This window comes from Mauremys reevesii, linkage group 26, assembly GCF_016161935.1.
Source record: "Mauremys reevesii isolate NIE-2019 linkage group 26, ASM1616193v1, whole genome shotgun sequence".
NCBI classification, from domain to species: domain Eukaryota; kingdom Metazoa; phylum Chordata; order Testudines; family Geoemydidae; genus Mauremys; species Mauremys reevesii.
The window spans coordinates 9,855,074-9,873,795 of NC_052648.1; the positions used below are offsets into that span (position 1 = coordinate 9,855,074).

The 18,722-nt window shown below is 44.3% G+C and overlaps 1 protein-coding gene across 1 annotated transcript in view; it reads right to left on the minus strand.

Annotated features, from left to right (window-relative positions):
- MUC16 (mucin 16, cell surface associated) overlaps positions 1-18,722 on the minus strand; it is a 48,594-nt gene that overhangs the window by 19,394 nt on the left and 10,478 nt on the right. The window contains 54 exon segments of the mRNA XM_039516209.1: positions 550-722; positions 862-929; positions 1,023-1,135; positions 1,444-1,470; positions 1,729-1,901; positions 2,041-2,108; positions 2,202-2,344; positions 2,618-2,644; positions 2,770-2,942; positions 3,082-3,149; positions 3,243-3,385; positions 3,659-3,685; positions 3,811-3,983; positions 4,123-4,190; positions 4,284-4,426; positions 4,714-4,740; positions 4,985-5,125; positions 5,875-5,901; positions 6,025-6,197; positions 6,337-6,640; positions 6,921-6,947; positions 7,199-7,371; positions 7,511-7,578; positions 7,672-7,814; positions 8,103-8,129; positions 8,249-8,421; positions 8,561-8,628; positions 8,722-8,864; positions 9,153-9,179; positions 9,434-9,606; positions 9,746-9,813; positions 9,907-10,049; positions 10,338-10,364; positions 10,490-10,662; positions 10,802-10,869; positions 10,963-11,105; positions 11,387-11,413; positions 11,539-11,640; positions 11,643-11,710; positions 11,850-11,917; positions 12,011-12,153; positions 12,440-12,466; positions 12,725-12,897; positions 13,037-13,104; positions 13,198-13,340; positions 13,614-13,640; positions 13,899-14,071; positions 14,460-14,527; positions 14,621-14,766; positions 15,036-15,062; positions 15,189-15,361; positions 15,501-15,568; positions 15,662-15,804; positions 17,896-18,369. Of these exon segments, the coding sequence (XP_039372143.1) occupies positions 550-722; positions 862-929; positions 1,023-1,135; positions 1,444-1,470; positions 1,729-1,901; positions 2,041-2,108; positions 2,202-2,344; positions 2,618-2,644; positions 2,770-2,942; positions 3,082-3,149; positions 3,243-3,385; positions 3,659-3,685; positions 3,811-3,983; positions 4,123-4,190; positions 4,284-4,426; positions 4,714-4,740; positions 4,985-5,125; positions 5,875-5,901; positions 6,025-6,197; positions 6,337-6,640; positions 6,921-6,947; positions 7,199-7,371; positions 7,511-7,578; positions 7,672-7,814; positions 8,103-8,129; positions 8,249-8,421; positions 8,561-8,628; positions 8,722-8,864; positions 9,153-9,179; positions 9,434-9,606; positions 9,746-9,813; positions 9,907-10,049; positions 10,338-10,364; positions 10,490-10,662; positions 10,802-10,869; positions 10,963-11,105; positions 11,387-11,413; positions 11,539-11,640; positions 11,643-11,710; positions 11,850-11,917; positions 12,011-12,153; positions 12,440-12,466; positions 12,725-12,897; positions 13,037-13,104; positions 13,198-13,340; positions 13,614-13,640; positions 13,899-14,071; positions 14,460-14,527; positions 14,621-14,766; positions 15,036-15,062; positions 15,189-15,361; positions 15,501-15,568; positions 15,662-15,804; positions 17,896-18,369 (6,021 nt within the window).

The window sequence follows — 18,722 nt, forward strand, 5'->3', positions numbered from 1 at the left end:
GTTCCGGCAGCCGATTGTCATGAAAATAATGCTGAAGTCAGCTGTCCTGCTCCGTGTGTAATGGTGGGAGACCCTGGCCCTATTTTACTGCATGACTTTTCGATACGTTTCCAGTGCTAGATGCAGTACAAACACACTGCCAAAGTACAACAAATAATAACAACATTTTTTATACTGCATGTTGAGGGGGTTTGGTTTTGTTTCCAGAGCATGTTCTACAAAGGCCTTGAGACCTTTGCCAGCTAGTGGTAGTCAAAGATGGCCATTAGCTCCTACTGCTCTGTGGATTGTAATGCTGCCTTCCCTGCTTCGAAACACAAGAAAATCTCACCTGCCTTCTCTCTTGTGTCCTAATTTACATCTCACAAAGTATAACCCGTCCAATCTGGTACATTATAAACTAACTTTCCATGGATGTCAAGAGGATTCAAACCAAAGGGCAGCAGAGGATCAGGTCACTAATCTTTGTCTATTAATTTATTAAAGGGAATGCCCAGGCAATCAGACACATAAGAGCACATTATAATGATAAGGATATTAGCAACTTACCATTGACAAAGAGGCTGTCCTTGTCCAGGATGTAGGGGCCCAGCTTGGTGATGCCATTTGTCTTGTTCCTCACTTCACGGTAAACCCTCACTCTGTCAAACGGGGGAGCAGTGGAGTCGCGCCTGTAGGTGCAGACGGCATCTACACCAGTGTCATTCCCAGCTCTCACCGGTCTACAATAGAAAAGCCAATGTCAGATCTGATCCTGTGTTTAGATTATTTGCTGGTGACTGTCCAGCACCAAACAAAATGACAGCAAATGAACCTCCGTGTTGTACGGTAATATGGTAATCTCGGAACCTGGATCCTTACCTGTAAGCCGTCACTTCACATCTTATATAAGATGGGCCGATGCTGCTGTTTCCAAATATTGGGTTGAGCTGGCAAAGAGAGGATGTCATTAGTCTGTCGTACTGCTGAGAGCACCAGATACCCCAAAGTGCCCGGAAAGGCTGTGAACCAGTCACACTTACCAAGGAGATCAAAACTTTCTCAGTAGCATTGAACCGGGTAGAATGAGGAGATCCCAGTTGTGAATCATATTTGAGATTGGTTATGGTGAAGTTCACTGTGAAATATTCAATTGCTGGAGCGGGGGTTGAGGTTACCAAAACAGATGAAAAAAGAAAAAAATAACAGAATGAAAAATCAATGAACTCACCCGTACAGACACACTAAAACCCATCTACAATTCCACAGATGCAAATCACAAATGGGGTTTTATTTCCCCCCCAAGTGTACTATGGACAGTTCTCCTTAGAGGGCCAATTCCATTCCATTGTGAGCAGAGTCACAGTTGTAGACAAGCACCATTCACCACCTCTCTTATGTTAAATTATGAAAGTTGGTATCTCCCCAATTTTTTCAGTAAGGATCATTCTGAACTATACTCACTTGGCAGAGCTGGTGCTTCATTATAACCTGGAAGGAGAAGGGAAAATGATTAGAGGGCAACTAGACATGAGGGGAGGGAAGGAAGTGACAAGTAGGATGGTCCAGAAAGAGCAATTGGACATAACACAGTCGCTGACTTTCTATGCTCTGAGGTTATTCTGGGATTGGGACTCTTTCTTGCTATATGTGATCTTTCATGTCCATCAAATATATCGCATCTCCATGGTTACATCGGTGCAATGAATTACATAAAACGGACAAGCTGTACAGAAATCAGCTGGTTACCATTGACATAGAGACTGTCCTTGTCCAGGGTGTAGGGGCCCAGCTTGGTGATGCCATTTGTCTTGTTGCGGATTTCATGGTAAACACCCACTCTGTCAAACGGGGGAGCAGTGGAGTCGTGCCTGTAGGTGCAGATGGCATCTACACCGGTGTCATTCCCAGCTCTCACCGGTCTGGAATAGAAAAGCCAATGTCAGATCTGATCCTGTGTTTAAATTGTTTGCCGGTGACTGGCCAATGCCGAACAAAATGACAGCAAATGAACCTTCACGTTGCAGGGTAATATGGTAATCTCAGCCCCTGGATCCTTACCTGTAAGCCGTCACTTCACATCTTATATACGATGGGCCGATGCTGCTGTTTCCAAATAGTGGGTTGAGCTGGCAAAGAGAGGATGTCATTAGTCTGTCGTACTGCTGAGAGCACCAGAGACCCCAAAGTGCCCGGAGAGGCTGTTAGCGAGTAACACTTACCAAAGAGATCAAGACTTTCTCAGTAGCATTGAACCGCGTAGAATGAGGCGTTCCCAGTTGTGAATCATATTTGAGATTGGTTATGGTGAAGTTCACTGTGAAATGTTCAATTGCTGGAGTGGGGGTTGAGGTTGGCAAAACAGCTGCAAAAAGAGAAATAACAATGAAAAATCAATGAACTCACCCGTACAGACACTCTAAAACCCATCTACAGTTCCACAGATGCAAATTGCAAATGGGGTTTTATTTCCCCCGAAGGGAACTGCAGACAGTTCTCCTTAGAGGGCCAATTCCATTCCATTGTGAGCAGAGTCACAGGTGTAGACAAGCACTATTCACCACCTCTCTTATATTAAATTTTGAAACTTTGTACCTCTCCAATTATTTCAGTAAGGATCATTCTGAAGTATACTCACTTGGCAGAGCTGGTGCTTCGTTATAACCTGGAATGAAAAGGGAAAATGATTAGAGGGCAACTAGATAGGTGGAGAAAGAAGGAAGTGACAAGTAGATGCAAGGATGATCAGAAAGAGCAGTAAAGAAAACTGTTAAGAAATCAGCTGGTTACCATTGACATAGAGGCTGTCCTTGTCCAGGGTGTAGGGACCCAGCTGGGTGATGCCATTTGTCTTGTTGCGGATTTCATGGTAAACACCCACTCTGTCAAACGGGGGAGCCGTGGAGTCGTGCCTGTAGGTGCAGACGGCATCTACACCGGTGTCATTCCCAGCTCTCACCGGTCTGGAATAGAAAAGCCAATGTCAGATCTGATCCTGTGTTTAAATTCTTTGCCGGTGACTGTCCAGTGCCGAACAAAATGACAGCAAATGAACCTTCACGTTGCAGGGTAATATGGTAATCTCAGCCCCTGGATCCTTACCTGTAAGCCGTCACTTCACATCTTATATACGATGGGCCGATGCTGCTGTTTCCAAATAGTGGGTTGAGCTGGCAAAGAGAGGATGTCATTAGTCTGTCGTAGTGCTGAGAGCCCCAGAGATCCCAAAGTGCCCGGAACGGCTGTGAGCGAGTAACACTTACCAAGGAGATCAAGACTTTCTCAGTAGCATTGAACCGGGTAGAATGAGGCGTTCCCAGTTGTGAATCATATTTGAGATTGGTTATGGTGAAGTTCACTGTGAAATGTTCAATTCCTGGAGTGGGGGTTGAGGTTGGCAAAACAGCTGCAAAAAGAGAAATAACAATGAAAAATCAATGAACTCACCCGTACAGACACTCTAAAACCCATCTACAGTTCCACAGATGCAAATTGCAAATGGGGTTTTATTTCCCCCGAAGGGAACTGCAGACAGTTCTCCTTAGAGGGCCAATTCCATTCCATTGTGAGCAGAGTCACAGGTGTAGACAAGCACTATTCACCACCTCTCTTATATTAAATTTTGAAACTTTGTACCTCTCCAATTATTTCAGTAACTATCATTCTGAAGTATACTCACTTGGCAGAGCTGGTGCTTCGTTATAACCTGGAATGAAAAGGGGAAATGATTAGAGGGCAACTAGATAGGTGGAGAAAGAAGGAAGTGACAAGTAGATGCAAGGATGACCAGAAAGAGCAGTAAAGAAAACTGTTAAGAAATCAGCTGGTTACCATTGACATAGAGGCTGTCCTTGTCCAGGGTGTAGGGACCCAGCTGGGTGATGCCATTTGTCTTGTTGCGGATTTCATGGTAAACACCCACTCTGTCAAACGGGGGAGCCGTGGAGTCGTGCCTGTAGGTGCAGACGGCATCTACACCGGTGTCATTCCCAGCTCTCACCGGTCTGGAATAGAAAAGCCAATGTCAGATCTGATCCTGTGTTTAAATTATTTGCCGGTGACTGTCCAGTGCCGAACAAAATGACAGCAAATGAACCTTCACGTTGCAGGGTAATATGGTAATCTCAGCCCCTGGATCCTTACCTGTAAGCCGTCACTTCACATCTTATATACGATGGGCCGATGCTGCTGTTTCCAAATAGTGGGTTGAGCTGGCAAAGAGAGGATGTCATTAGTCTGTCGTAGTGCTGAGAGCACCAGAGATCCCAAAGTGCCCGGAACGGCTGTGAGCGAGTAACACTTACCAAGGAGATCAAGACTTTCTCAGTAGCATTGAACCGGGTAGAATGAGGAGATCCCAGTTGTGAATCATATTTGAGATTGGTTATGGTGAAGTTCACTGTGAAATGTTCAATAGCTAGAGCGGGGATTGAGGTTGGCGAAACAGCTGCAAAAAAGAAACAACAGTGAAAAATCAATGAGCTCACCCGTACAGACACACTAAAACCCATCTACAATTCCACAGATGCAAATTACAAATGGGGTTTTATTCCCCCCCCCGCCCCTGCCGGCCAAGGGCACTATGGACAGTTCTCCTTAGAGGGCCAATTCCATTCCATTGTGAGCAGAGTCACAGTTGTAGACAAGCACCATTCACCACCTCTCTTATGTTAAATTATGAAAGTTTGTATCTCTGCAATTATTTCAGTAAGGATCATTCTGAACTATACTCACTTGGCAGAGCTGGTGCTTCGTTATAACCTGGAAGGAGAAGGGAAAATGATCAGAGGGCAACTAGATAGGTGGAGAAAGAAGGAAGTGACAAGTAGATGCAAGGATGGTCAGAAAGAGCAGTAGTCTACTTTCTATGCTCTCTGGAGTATTCCGGGTTGGGGACTCTTTCTCTGCTCTATGTGATTAACGCCCATCAAATAATATATCCCCCCCCATGGTTCCACATGTGCAATGAATTACAAAGAAAACTGTTAAGAAATCAGCTGGTTACCATTGACATAGAGACTGTCCTTGTCCAGGTTGTAGGGGCCCAGCTGGGTGATGCCATTTGTCTTGTTGCGGATTTCATGGTAAACACCCACTCTGTCAAACGGGGAAGCAGTGGAGTCACGCCTGTAGGTGCAGATGGCATCTACACGGTGTCATTCCCAGCTCTCACCGGTCTGGAATAGAAAAGCCAATGTCAGATCTGATCCTGTGTTTAAATTGTTTGCCGGTGACTGGCCAGTGCCGAACAAAATGACAGCAAATGAACCTTCACGTTGTAGGGTAATATGGTAATCTCAGCCCCTGGATCCTTACCTGTAAGCCGTCACTTCACATCTTATATAAGATGGGCCGATGCTGCTGTTTCCAAATAGTGGGTTGAGCTGGCAAAGAGAGGATGTCATTAGTCTGTCGTAGTGCTGAGAGCACCAGAGATCCCAAAGTGCCCAGAGAGGCTGTGAACCAGTCACACTTACCAAGGAGATCAAGACTTTCTCAGTAGCATTGAACTGGGTAGAATGAGGAGATCCCAGTTGTGAATCATATTTGAGATTGGTTATGGTGAAGTTCACTGTGAAATGTTCAATTGCTGGAGTGGGGTTGAGGTTGGCAAAACAGCTGCAAAAAGAAATAACAATGAAAAATCAATGAACTCACCCATGCAGACACACTAAAACCCATCTACAGTTCCACAGATGCAAATTACAAATGGGGTTTTATTTCCCCGCCGGCCAAGGGCACTGCAGACAGTTCTCCTTAGAGGGCCAATTCCATTCCATTGTGAGCAGAGTCACAGTTGTAGACAAGCACTATTCACCACCTCTCTTATATTAAATTTTGAAACTTTGTACCTCTCCAATTATTTCAGTAACTATCATTCTGAAGTATACTCACTTGGCAGAGCTGGTGCTTCGTTATAACCTGGAAGGAGAAGGGAAAATGATCAGAGGGCAACTAGACATGTGGAGGAAAGGAAGTGACAAGTAGATGCAAGGATGACCAGAAAGAGCAGTAAAGAATACTGTTAAGAAATCAGCTGGTTACCATTGACATAGAGGCTGTCCTTGTCCAGGGTGTAGAGACCCAGCTGGGTGATGCCATTTGTCTTGTTGCGGATTTCATGGTAAACACCCACTCTGTCAAACGGGGAAGCAGTGGAGTCACGCCTGTAGGTGCAGACGGCATCTACACCGGTGTCATTCCCAGCTCTCACCGGTCTGGAATAGAAAAGCCAATGTCAGATCTGATCTTGTGTTTAAATTATTTGCCGGTGACTGTCCAGTGCCGAACAAAATGACAGCAAATGAACCTTCACGTTGCAGGGTAATATGGTAATCTCAGCCCCTGGATCCTTACCTGTAAGCCGTCACTTCACATCTTATATACGATGGGCCGATGCTGCTGTTTCCAAATAGTGGGTTGAGCTGGCAAAGAGAGGATGTCATTAGTCTGTCGTAGTGCTGAGAGCACCAGAGATCCCAAAGTGCCCAGAGAGGCTGTGAACCAGTCACACTTTCCAAAGAGATCAAGACTTTCTCAGTCGCATTGAACGGGGTAGAATGAGGAGATCCCAGTTGTGAATCATATTTGAGATTGGTTATGGTGAAGTTCACTGTGAAATGTTCAATAGCTAGAGCGGGGATTGAGGTTGGCGAAACAGCTGCAAAAAAAGAAAAACAGTGAAAATCAATGAGCTCACCCATGCAGACACACTAAAACCCATCTACAATTCCACAGATGCAAACTACAAATGGGGCTTTATTCCCCGCCCTGCCGGCCAAGGGCACTATGGACAGTTCTCCTTAGAGGGCCAATTCCATTCCATTGTGAGCAGACTCACAGTTGTAGACAAGCACCATTCACCACCTCTCTTATATTAAATTATGAAACTTTGTATCTCTCCAATTATTTCAGTAACGATCATTCTGAAGTATACTCACTTGGCAGAGCTGGTGCTTCGTTATAACCTGGAATGAAAAGGGGAAATGATTAGAGGGCAACTAGATAGGTGGAGAAAGAAGGAAGTGACAAGTAGATGCAAGGATGACCAGAAAGAGCAGTTACACACACACACTGACTTTGCTGCTCTGTTATTATTTCGGGGTTGGGACTCTTCTTGCTCTATGATGATTTAACGTCCATCAAATATATCGTGTCCCCATGGTTACATCCGGTGCAATGAATTACAAAGAAAACTGTTAAGAAATCAGCTGGTTACCATTGACATAGAGACTGTCCTTGTCCAGGTTGTAGGGGCCCAGCTGGGTGATGCCATTTGTCTTGTTGCGGATTTCATGGTAAACACCCACTCTGTCAAACGGGGAAGCAGTGGAGTCACGCCTGTAGGTGCAGACGGCATCTACACCGGTGTCATTCCCAGCTCTCACCGGTCTGGAATAGAAAAGCCAATGTCAGATCTGATCTTGTGTTTAAATTATTTGCCGGTGACTGTCCAGTGCCGAGCAAAATGACAGCAAATGAACCTTCACGTTGTAGGGTAATATGGTAATCTCTGCCCCTGGATCCTTACCTGTAAGCCGTCACTTCACATCTTATATAAGATGGGCCGATGCTGCTGTTTCCAAATAGTGGGTTGAGCTGGCAAAGAGAGGATGTCATTAGTCTGTCGTACTGCTGAGAGCACCAGAGATCCCAAAGTGCCCGGAACGGCTGTGAACCAGTCACACTTACCAAAGAGATCAAGACTTTCTCAGTAGCATTGAACTGGGTAGAATGAGGAGATCCCAGTTGTGAATCATATTTGAGATTGGTTATGGTGAAGTTCACTGTGAAACGTTCAATTGCTGGAGCGGGGGTTGAGGTTGGCGAAACAGCTGCAAAAAAAGAAAAAACAATGAAAAATCAATGAGCTCACCCATGCAGACACACTAAAACCCATCTACAATTCCACAGATGCAAACTACAAATGGGGCTTTATTCCCCGCCCCCCCCCCGCCGGCCAAGGGCACTATGGACAGTTCTCCTTAGAGGGCCAATTCCATTCCATTGTGAGCAGAGTCACAGGTGTAGACAAGCACTATTCACCACCTCTCTTATATTAAATTATGAAAGTTGGTATCTCCCCAATTTTTTCAGTAAGGATCATTCTGAACTATACTCACTTGGCAGAGCTGGTGCTTCGTTATAACCTGGAAGGAGAAGGGAAAATGATCAGAGGGCAACTAGACATGAGGGGAGGAAAGGAAGTGACAAGTAGGATGGTCCAGAAAGGGCAGTAAAGAAAACTGTTAAGAAATCAGCTGGTTACCATTGACATAGAGACTGTCCTTGTCCAGGTTGTAGGGGCCCAGCTGGGTGATGCCATTTGTCTTGTTGCGGATTTCATGGTAAACACCCACTCTGTCAAACGGGGAAGCAGTGGAGTCACGCCTGTAGGTGCAGACGGCATCTACACCGGTGTCATTCCCAGCTCTCACCGGTCTGGAATAGAAAAGCCAATGTCAGATCTGATCTTGTGTTTAAATTATTTGCCGGTGACTGTCCAGTGCCGAGCAAAATGACAGCAAATGAACCTTCACGTTGTAGGGTAATATGGTAATCTCTGCCCCTGGATCCTTACCTGTAAGCCGTCACTTCACATCTTATATAAGATGGGCCGATGCTGCTGTTTCCAAATAGTGGGTTGAGCTGGCAAAGAGAGGATGTCATTAGTCTGTCGTAGTGCTGAGAGCACCAGAGATCCCAAAGTGCCCAGAGAGGCTGTGAACCAGTCACACTTACCAAAGAGATCAAGACTTTCTCAGTAGCATTGAACTGGGTAGAATGAGGAGATCCCAGTTGTGAATCATATTTGAGATTGGTTATGGTGAAGTTCACTGTGAAATGTTCAATTGCTGGAGCGGGGGTTGAGGTTGGCGAAACAGCTGCAAAAAAAGAAACAACAATGAAAAATCAATGAGCTCACCCATGCAGACACACTAAAACCCATCTACAATTCCACAGATGCAAACTACAAATGGGGCTTTATTCCCCCCCCCGCCCCTGCCGGCCAAGGGCACTATGGACAGTTCTCCTTAGAGGGCCAATTCCATTCCATTGTGAGCAGAGTCACAGTTGTAGACAAGCACCATTCACCACCTCTCTTATGTTAAATTATGAAACTTGGTATCTCTCCAATTATTTCAGTAACTATCATTCTGAACTATACTCACTTGGCAGAGCTGGTGCTTCGTTATAACCTGGAAGGAGAAGGGAAATGATCAGAGGGCAACTAGATAGGTGGAGAAAGAAGGAAGTGACAAGTAGATGCAAGGATGACCAGAAAGAGCAGTTGGACATTACACAGTCACTGACTTTCTGCTCTGGATTATTCGGGGGGGGGGACTCTTTCTCTCTCTGATGATGTGCGTCGCCCCATCAAATATATGTGTGTCCCCATGGTTACATGGTGCAATGAATTACAAAGAAAACTGTTAAGAAATCAGCTGGTTACCATTGACATAGAGACTGTCCTTGTCCAGGTTGTAGGGGCCCAGCTGAGTGATGCCATTTGTCTTGTTGCGGATTTCATGGTAAACACCCACTCTGTCAAACGGGGAAGCAGTGGAGTCACGCCTGTAGGTGCAGACGGCATCTACACCGGTGTCATTCCCAGCTCTCACCGGTCTGGAATAGAAAAGCCAATGTCAGATCTGATCTTGTGTTTAAATTATTTGCCGGTGACTGTCCAGTGCCGAGCAAAATGACAGCAAATGAACCTTCACGTTGTAGGGTAATATGGTAATCTCTGCCCCTGGATCCTTACCTGTAAGCCGTCACTTCACATCTTATATAAGATGGGCCGATGCTGCTGTTTCCAAATAGTGGGTTGAGCTGGCAAAGAGAGGATGTCATTAGTCTGTCGTACTGCTGAGAGCACCAGATACCCCAAAGTGCCCAGAGAGGCTGTGAACCAGTCACACTTACCAAAGAGATCAAGACTTTCTCAGTAGCATTGAACTGGGTAGAATGAGGAGATCCCAGTTGTGAATCATATTTGAGATTGGTTATGGTGAAGTTCACTGTGAAACGTTCAATTGCTGGAGCGGGGGTTGAGGTTGGCGAAACAGCTGCAAAAAAAGAAAAAACAATGAAAAATCAATGAGCTCACCCATGCAGACACACTAAAACCCATCTACAATTCCACAGATGCAAACTACAAATGGGGCTTTATTCCCCGCCCCCCCCCCGCCGGCCAAGGGCACTATGGACAGTTCTCCTTAGAGGGCCAATTCCATTCCATTGTGAGCAGAGTCACAGTTGTAGACAAGCACTATTCACCACCTCTCTTATATTAAATTTTGAAACTTTGTACCTCTCCAATTATTTCAGTAACTATCATTCTGAAGTATACTCACTTGGCAGAGCTGGTGCTTCGTTATAACCTGGAATGAAAAGGGGAAATGATTAGAGGGCAACTAGATAGGTGGAGAAAGAAGGAAGTGACAAGTAGATGCAAGGATGACCAGAAAGAGCAGTAAAGAAAACTGTTAAGAAATCAGCTGGTTACCATTGACATAGAGGCTGTCCTTGTCCAGGGTGTAGGGACCCAGCTGGGTGATGCCATTTGTCTTGTTGCGGATTTCATGGTAAACACCCACTCTGTCAAACGGGGGAGCCGTGGAGTCGTGCCTGTAGGTGCAGACGGCATCTACACCGGTGTCATTCCCAGCTCTCACCGGTCTGGAATAGAAAAGCCAATGTCAGATCTGATCTTGTGTTTAAATTATTTGCCGGTGACTGTCCAGTGCCGAGCAAAATGACAGCAAATGAACCTTCACGTTGTAGGGTAATATGGTAATCTCTGCCCCTGGATCCTTACCTGTAAGCCGTCACTTCACATCTTATATAAGATGGGCCGATGCTGCTGTTTCCAAATAGTGGGTTGAGCTGGCAAAGAGAGGATGTCATTAGTCTGTCGTACTGCTGAGAGCACCAGATACCCCAAAGTGCCCAGAGAGGCTGTGAACCAGTCACACTTACCAAAGAGATCAAGACTTTCTCAGTAGCATTGAACTGGGTAGAATGAGGAGATCCCAGTTGTGAATCATATTTGAGATTGGTTATGGTGAAGTTCACTGTGAAATGTTCAATTGCTGGAGCGGGGGTTGAGGTTGGCGAAACAGCTGCAAAAAAAGAAAAAACAATGAAAAATCAATGAGCTCACCCATGCAGACACACTAAAACCCATCTACAATTCCACAGATGCAAACTACAAATGGGGCTTTATTCCCTGCCCCCCGGCCAAGGGCACTATGGACAGTTCTCCTTAGAGGGCCAATTCCATTCCATTGTGAGCAGAGTCACAGTTGTAGACAAGCACTATTCACCACCTCTCTTATATTAAATTTTGAAACTTTGTACCTCTCCAATTATTTCAGTAACTATCATTCTGAAGTATACTCACTTGGCAGAGCTGGTGCTTCGTTATAACCTGGAATGAAAAGGGGAAATGATTAGAGGGCAACTAGATAGGTGGAGAAAGAAGGAAGTGACAAGTAGATGCAAGGATGACCAGAAAGAGCAGTAAAGAAAACTGTTAAGAAATCAGCTGGTTACCATTGACATAGAGGCTGTCCTTGTCCAGGGTGTAGAGACCCAGCTGGGTGATGCCATTTGTCTTGTTGCGGATTTCATGGTAAACACCCACTCTGTCAAACGGGGAGCAGTGGAGTCACGCCTGTAGGTGCAGACGGCATCTACACCGGTGTCATTCCCAGCTCTCACCGGTCTGGAATAGAAAAGCCAATGTCAGATCTGATCCTGTGTTTAAATTATTTGCTGGTGACTGTCCAGTGCCGAACAAAATGACAGCAAATGAACCTTCACGTTGCAGGGTAATATGGTAATCTCAGCCCCTGGATCCTTACCTGTAAGCCGTCACTTCACATCTTATATACGATGGGCCGATGCTGCTGTTTCCAAATAGTGGGTTGAGCTGGCAAAGAGAGGATGTCATTAGTCTGTCGTAGTGCTGAGAGCACCAGAGATCCCAAAGTGCCCGGAACAGCTGTGAGCGAGTAACACTTACCAAGGAGATCAAGACTTTCTCAGTAGCATTGAACCGGGTAGAATGAGGAGATCCCAGTTGTGAATCATATTTGAGATTGGTTATGGTGAAGTTCACTGTGAAATGTTCAATAGCTAGAGCGGGGATTGAGGTTGGCGAAACAGCTGCAAAAAAGAAACAACAGTGAAAAATCAATGAGCTCACCCGTACAGACACACTAAAACCCATCTACAATTCCACAGATGCAAATTACAAATGGGGTTTTATTCCCCCCCCCCCCCTGCCGGCCAAGGGCACTATGGACAGTTCTCCTTAGAGGGCCAATTCCATTCCATTGTGAGCAGAGTCACAGTTGTAGACAAGCACCATTCACCACCTCTCTTATGTTAAATTATGAAAGTTGGTATCTCCCCAATTTTTTCAGTAAGGATCATTCTGAACTATACTCACTTGGCAGAGCTGGTGCTTCGTTATAACCTGGAAGGAGAAGGGAAAATGATCAGAGGGCAACTAGACATGAGGGGAGGAAAGGAAGTGACAAGTAGGATGGTCCAGAAAGGGCAGTTGGACATTACACAGTCACTGACTTTCTATGCTCTGAGGTTATTCCGGGGTTGGGACTCTTTCTTGCTCTATGTGATCGTTAACGTCCATCAAATATATCGTGTCCCCATGGTTACATCGGTGCAATGAATTACATAGAACGGACAAGCCGTAAAGAAATCAGCTGGTTACCATTGACATAGAGACTGTCCTTGTCCAGGTTGTAGGGGCCCAGCTGGGTGATGCCATTTGTCTTGTTGCGGATTTCATGGTAAACACCCACTCTATCAAACGGGGGAGCCGTGGAGTCGCGCCTGTAGGTGCAGACGGCATCTACACCGGTGTCATTCCCAGCTCTCACCGGTCTGGAATAGAAAAGCCAATGTCAGATCTGATCTTGTGTTTAAATTATTTGCCGGTGACTGTCCAGTGCCGAACAAAATGACAGCAAATGAACCTTCACGTTGTAGGGTAATATGGTAATCTCAGCCCCTGGATCCTTACCTGTAAGTCTTCACTTCACATCTTATATAAGATGGGCCGATGCTGCTGTTTCCAAATATTGGGTTGAGCTGGCAAAGAGAGGATGTCATTAGTCTGTCGTACTGCTGAGAGCACCAGAGACCCCAAAGTGCCCGGAAAGGCTGTTAGTGAGTAACACTTACCAAAGAGATCAAGACTTTCCCAGTAGCATTGAACCGGGTGGAATGAGGTGTTCCCAGTTGTGAATCATATTTGAGATTGGTTATGGTGAAGTTCACTGTGAAATGTTCAATTGCTGGAGTGGGGGTTGAGGTTGGCAAAACAGCTGCAAAAAGAGAAATAACAATGAAAAATCAATGAACTCACCCGTACAGACACTCTAAAACCCATCTACAATTCCACAGATGCAAATTGCAAATGGGGTTTTATTTCCCCTGAAGGGAACTGCAGACAGTTCTCCTTAGAGGGCCAATTCCATTCCATTGTGAGCAGACTCACAGTTCTAGACAAGCACTATTCACCACCTCTCTTATATTAAATTTTGAAACTTTGTACCTCTCCAATTATTTCATTAAGGATCATTCTGAGCTATACTCACTTGGCAGAGCTGGTGCTTCGTTATAACCTGGAATGAGAAGGGAAAATGATTAGAGGGCAACTAGACAGGTGGGGAAGGAAGGAAGTGACAAGTAGGATGGTCCAGAAAGAGCAGTTGGATATAACACAGTCGCTGACTTTCTATGCTCTGAGGTTATTCTGGGGTTGGGACTCTTTCTTGCTATATGTGATCTTTCACGTCCATCAAATATATCGCATCTCCATGGTTACATCGGTGCAATGAATTACATAGAACGGACAAGCCGTAAAGAAATCAGCTGGTTACCATTGACATAGAGACTGTCCTTGTCCAGGGTGTAGGGGCCCAGCTTGGTGATGCCATTTGTCTTGTTGCGGATTTCATGGTAAACACCCACTCTGTCAAACGGGGGAGCAGTGGAGTCGCGCCTGTAGGTGCAGACGGCATCTACACCGGTGTCATTCCCAGCTCTCACCGGTCTGGAATAGAAGAGCCAATGTCAGATTTGATCCTGTGTTTAAATTATTTGCTAATGATGAAGATATATGTTTCCTTCTGGGATCTCATTGTTACCATAACATGGCAAATCATAAGTACACCTATTAATGGAATGTAAAATAATCCCCTTAATGATGTTCTATCAATAATGTAAATAGGCCATGTATTAAGCTTTAACCATTCAGTGTCCCCTAGAAACCTGTGCTCACATTAACGTGTTCTTCTTCCATCCACAGTGACAAAGGTATCATAGGACTTAATTATGCAAGAGGGGAATATTTACACTTTATTATTATACCAAATCAACTGATAGTAAATGTGTCCCCAGACTGTCGTGTTATAAATAAATGTAAGTGCCTGGATCCTTACCTGTAAGCCATCACTTCACATCTTATATACGATGGGCCGATGCTGCTGTTTCCAAATATTGGGTTGAGCTGGCAAAGAGAGGATGTCATTAGTCTGTCGTACTGCTGAGAGCACCAGAGACCCCAAACTGCCCGGAGACACAGTGTGCGAGTAACACTTACCAAAGAGATCAAGACTTTCTCAGTAGCATTGAACTGGGTAGAATGAGGAGATCCCAGCTGTGAATCATATTTGAGATTGGTTATGGTGAAGTTCACTGTGAAATGTTCAATAGCTGGAGCGGGGGTTGAGGTTGGCGAAACAGCTGCTAAAAAAGAAACAACAATGAAAAATCAATGAGCTCACCCGTACAGACACACTAAAACCCATCTACAATTCCACAAATAAAAATCACAAATGGGGTTTTATTCCCCCCAAGGGTACTACGGACAGTTCTCCTTAGAGGGCCAATTCCATTCCGTTGTGAGCAGACTCACAGTTCTAGACAAGCATTATTCAACTCCTCTCTTATGTTACATTTTGAAAGTTTGTATCTCTCCAATTATTTCAGTAAGGATCATTCTGAACTATACTCACTTGGCAGAGCTGGTGCTTCGTTATAACCTGGAATGAGAGGGGAAAATGATCAGAGGGCAACTAGACATGAGGGGAGGGAAGTAAGTGACAAGTAGATGCAAGGATGGTCCAGAAAGGGCAGTAAACAAAACTGTTAAGAAATTGGCTGATTACCATTGACATAGAGACTGTCCTTTTCCAGGGTGTAGGGGCCCAGCTGGGTGATGCCATTTGTCTTGTTGTGGATTTCATGGTAAACACCCACTCTGTCAAACGGGGGAGCCGTGGAGTCGCGCCTGTAGGTGCAGACGGCATCTATACCGGTGTCATTCCCAGCTCTCACCGGTCTGGAATAGAAAAGCCAATGTCAGATCTGATCCTGTGTTTAAATTATTTGCTAGTGACTGTCCAATGCCGAACAAAATGACAGCAAATGAACCTTCACATTGTAGGGTAATATGGTAATCTCTGCCCCTGGATCCTTACCTGTAAGCTGTCACTTCACATCTTATATAAGATGGGCCGATGCTGCTGTTTCCAAATATTGGGTTGAGCTGGCAAAGAGAGGATGTCATTAGTCTGTCGTACTGCTGAGAGCACCAGAGATCCCAAAGTGCCCGGAACGGCTGTGAGCGAGTAACACTTACCAAGGAGATCAAGACTTTCTCAGTAGCATTGAACCGGGTAGAATGAGGAGATCCCAGTTGTGAATCATATTTGAGATTGGTTATGGTGAAGTTCACTGTGAAATGTTCAATTGCTGGAGTGGGGGTTGAGGTTGGTGAAACAGCTGCAAAAAAAGAAATAACAATGAAAAATCAATGAACTCACCCATGATGACAGTAAGAATATGTAGGTGGGAAAACAGATGCAGTAATATTGGATATAAAAGTATTTTTTATTTTCCTAAGGGAACCATTAAGCCATTATCCTTAGACTGCGAATTGTATTGGAATATCGGACTGTCTCTAGCTATGCAAAATAACAATATGCAGAACTTTTTTCGTACTATTTGGAAGCTTCGTACACTGTGCTCTGCTCACAATGACATTGATAGAGTTTACCTGCGAGATTAGATCTAAGCAAACAACTGTTCCTTCTATTACTGGCATTTGCAGAATTAGATTTTAATATTTTATAATTTTGACAGATATTATAGATGTTTATTTTTAAACATTTTTAATTTTTTTAAATTGATTTTAATGTTCACATTGTGCAAAATTGAGTTTTAAGCGTTTAATTTTTTTGTTTGAGGGGTGTCAGTGGGGAGTGTCAGACAATAATTATTTAATGGCAATAGATGTTGAAATTCCGAAAGTTAAAGTATTTGCTAATACACAAATTCTCAACATCATATATAAAAATATACAAAGTGAACATCTTTAAAGCAAACTCTGAGAAGTTCTGAAGCAGCATTTTTCTGACTTTGCCTATCTGTAAATTTCCATTATTATCAATGGAAATATTGTTTCATCAGGTTGTGTGTGTACTGTGGAAGTGACGTTTACCGACATTTATCAATAAAAATCTTATACTTCCAAGCCTATGTATTCCTTAGCAATTGCCTCTGTTGAATTTCATCTGACATCATGTTCCTAACATCCATAAGACCAGATTCTGCCATGCTTGGTCCTGCAGAATAGTCCCTGACTCTAAGTATAGTCCATTGACTTCAATGAGACTAGTCAATGAGTAAAATACTGTTCAGCATGAGTAAGGGTGGCTTGAAGCTCACATCACCTGTATATGTCCTAAGTAATGCGGCTCTGTGTGGGTGGCTTGGGAAAGTGAAATTGACTCCAAGACACACTCAGAGGGGGCACAGGTTGCCATTCACCCTGCAGCCCCTTTACATCATTTGCACTAGAACTGGTCGAAATGGTTTGAACTTTTGAAGATTTTTAAGCACAAAACATTAATGAAAAATTTCCATCTGGCAGGGGGACCATTTTTTTTTCCATTTGACCACTGGCTTTAATTCCTATAGCCTGTAGGGACCACTAGATCCATGTAAATGTGGATCTCATGGCCTCTTCCCTGGTCTGCCCCATCCATGCCGTCCAGGCTGTCCTGTTCAGAGCTGGCTCAGAGATCTCCTCCATGCATGCTCCTGGAAAGCTGTATGACCTTCCCTCTCACACAGCGAAGGTGTGGAGCTGAGCCCCAAGGAGTCTGCATTCTAACTCATCCCAAGAAACAATAGAAACATTTGAACATTTAGAGTAACATTTTCAGAAGCACCTAAGTCGGTGGTTCTCAAACTTTTGTACTGGTGACCCCTTTCACATAGCAAGCCTTACAAATTAAAAACATTTTTAAATATATTTAACACCATTATAAATGCTGGAGGCAAAGCAGGATTTGGGGTGGAGGCTGACAGCTCACGAGCCCTTGGAGGGTCCCGACCCCCAGTTTGAGAACCCCTGATCTGAGTGATTATGTCCTACTGAAAATCTGGACATACCCTAGGTGCTTTTGGAAATGATACCCTTCAAAGACCAAAGCCTCCCAATTAGCATTTTTTTGGCCCTGTCTAAAGAATCTAGCCCAAGAAAAGGTCTCGCTTGTTGGCTGGGAAGTGGTGGCTGGGAAGAAGGAAGCTGTCATCTGAAGGGAAGTGCAAGCAGTACATAGAGTGGGTTGTGGTACTTTTGAGGATGCCATCTCTAAGTTGGGCAGAACAGCTGGCTGACATGAGTATGTGGTTTTACTTCTACTAAGAATAATGGCAGAACACTGTAAAATATAAATCTATAGTAAAAAGCAGGGGTTACCATTGACTATCCATGTGTCTAGGCATTTATACCTGAAGTAAGCATCGGAGAAACTCATACTATTTTCTTCTCTACTGTAAAGGTACTAATTACTGCTGTAGTCTCACCTGGGAAAGTGGTCTCTAGAGGAGATGTAGACGTTTCTGCTGTTGCAGAGGTGGCTGCAACGGTCATAACTGATGTTGAACTAGCAGTCTGAATGATTGTGGTTGGCTGTGATGTGGAAGTGCTCATTAGTGCTGTGGGCTCAGCTAGGGAGGAGGTTGGATGAGCAGAAGTGGATGTCTCTGCTAACATAGAGGTAGCTGCAGTTTTAGTCTCAGCTGTGGAAGTGGTCACTGGGGCTGCAGTGGTGGATTCTGCTCCTGTTGTGAGGTATATTGTGGTGGTCCCAGGTTTGTTTGGGATCACAGGAGCTGCTCCTTTGGTGGTACTCTCTAATGTTGTACTTCTGGTCGTGGTGGTGGTGGTAGTCGTGGTTTTAACCACAGGAGTTGTCTGTGTTGTTGTGACATTATTATCTTTATTTTGTTCCACTGGCTTAATGGTCTTCTGGTCGATTATTTCTGTTATTTCACCATCTGTGTAGAGAAATGTATCTCCATTATGCTATTTTACATAGGTGCTTATACCACATATTGAGTGCAAATTAACAGAACATGCTTATCAATAATACATGGTCATTGTGAATATACACAGTGTTTGTTTTAGCTTGAACATTCCAACATTTTCTCCCCAGTTGTGAATTTTTTCTATGCATGTTTATCACAATTTACATGTTGAACATATATAAGAGAGTCAATCTATAGTTTGCTCTTTTCCATTTCCTACTTTCTGGATGTTAATTTTACTGAATTGGGGATTTAATATTTAATATTTCCACTTCAAGTTTTCAAGATAAGGTTGTAAATGAGAAATAACTACCAAGAAAAAT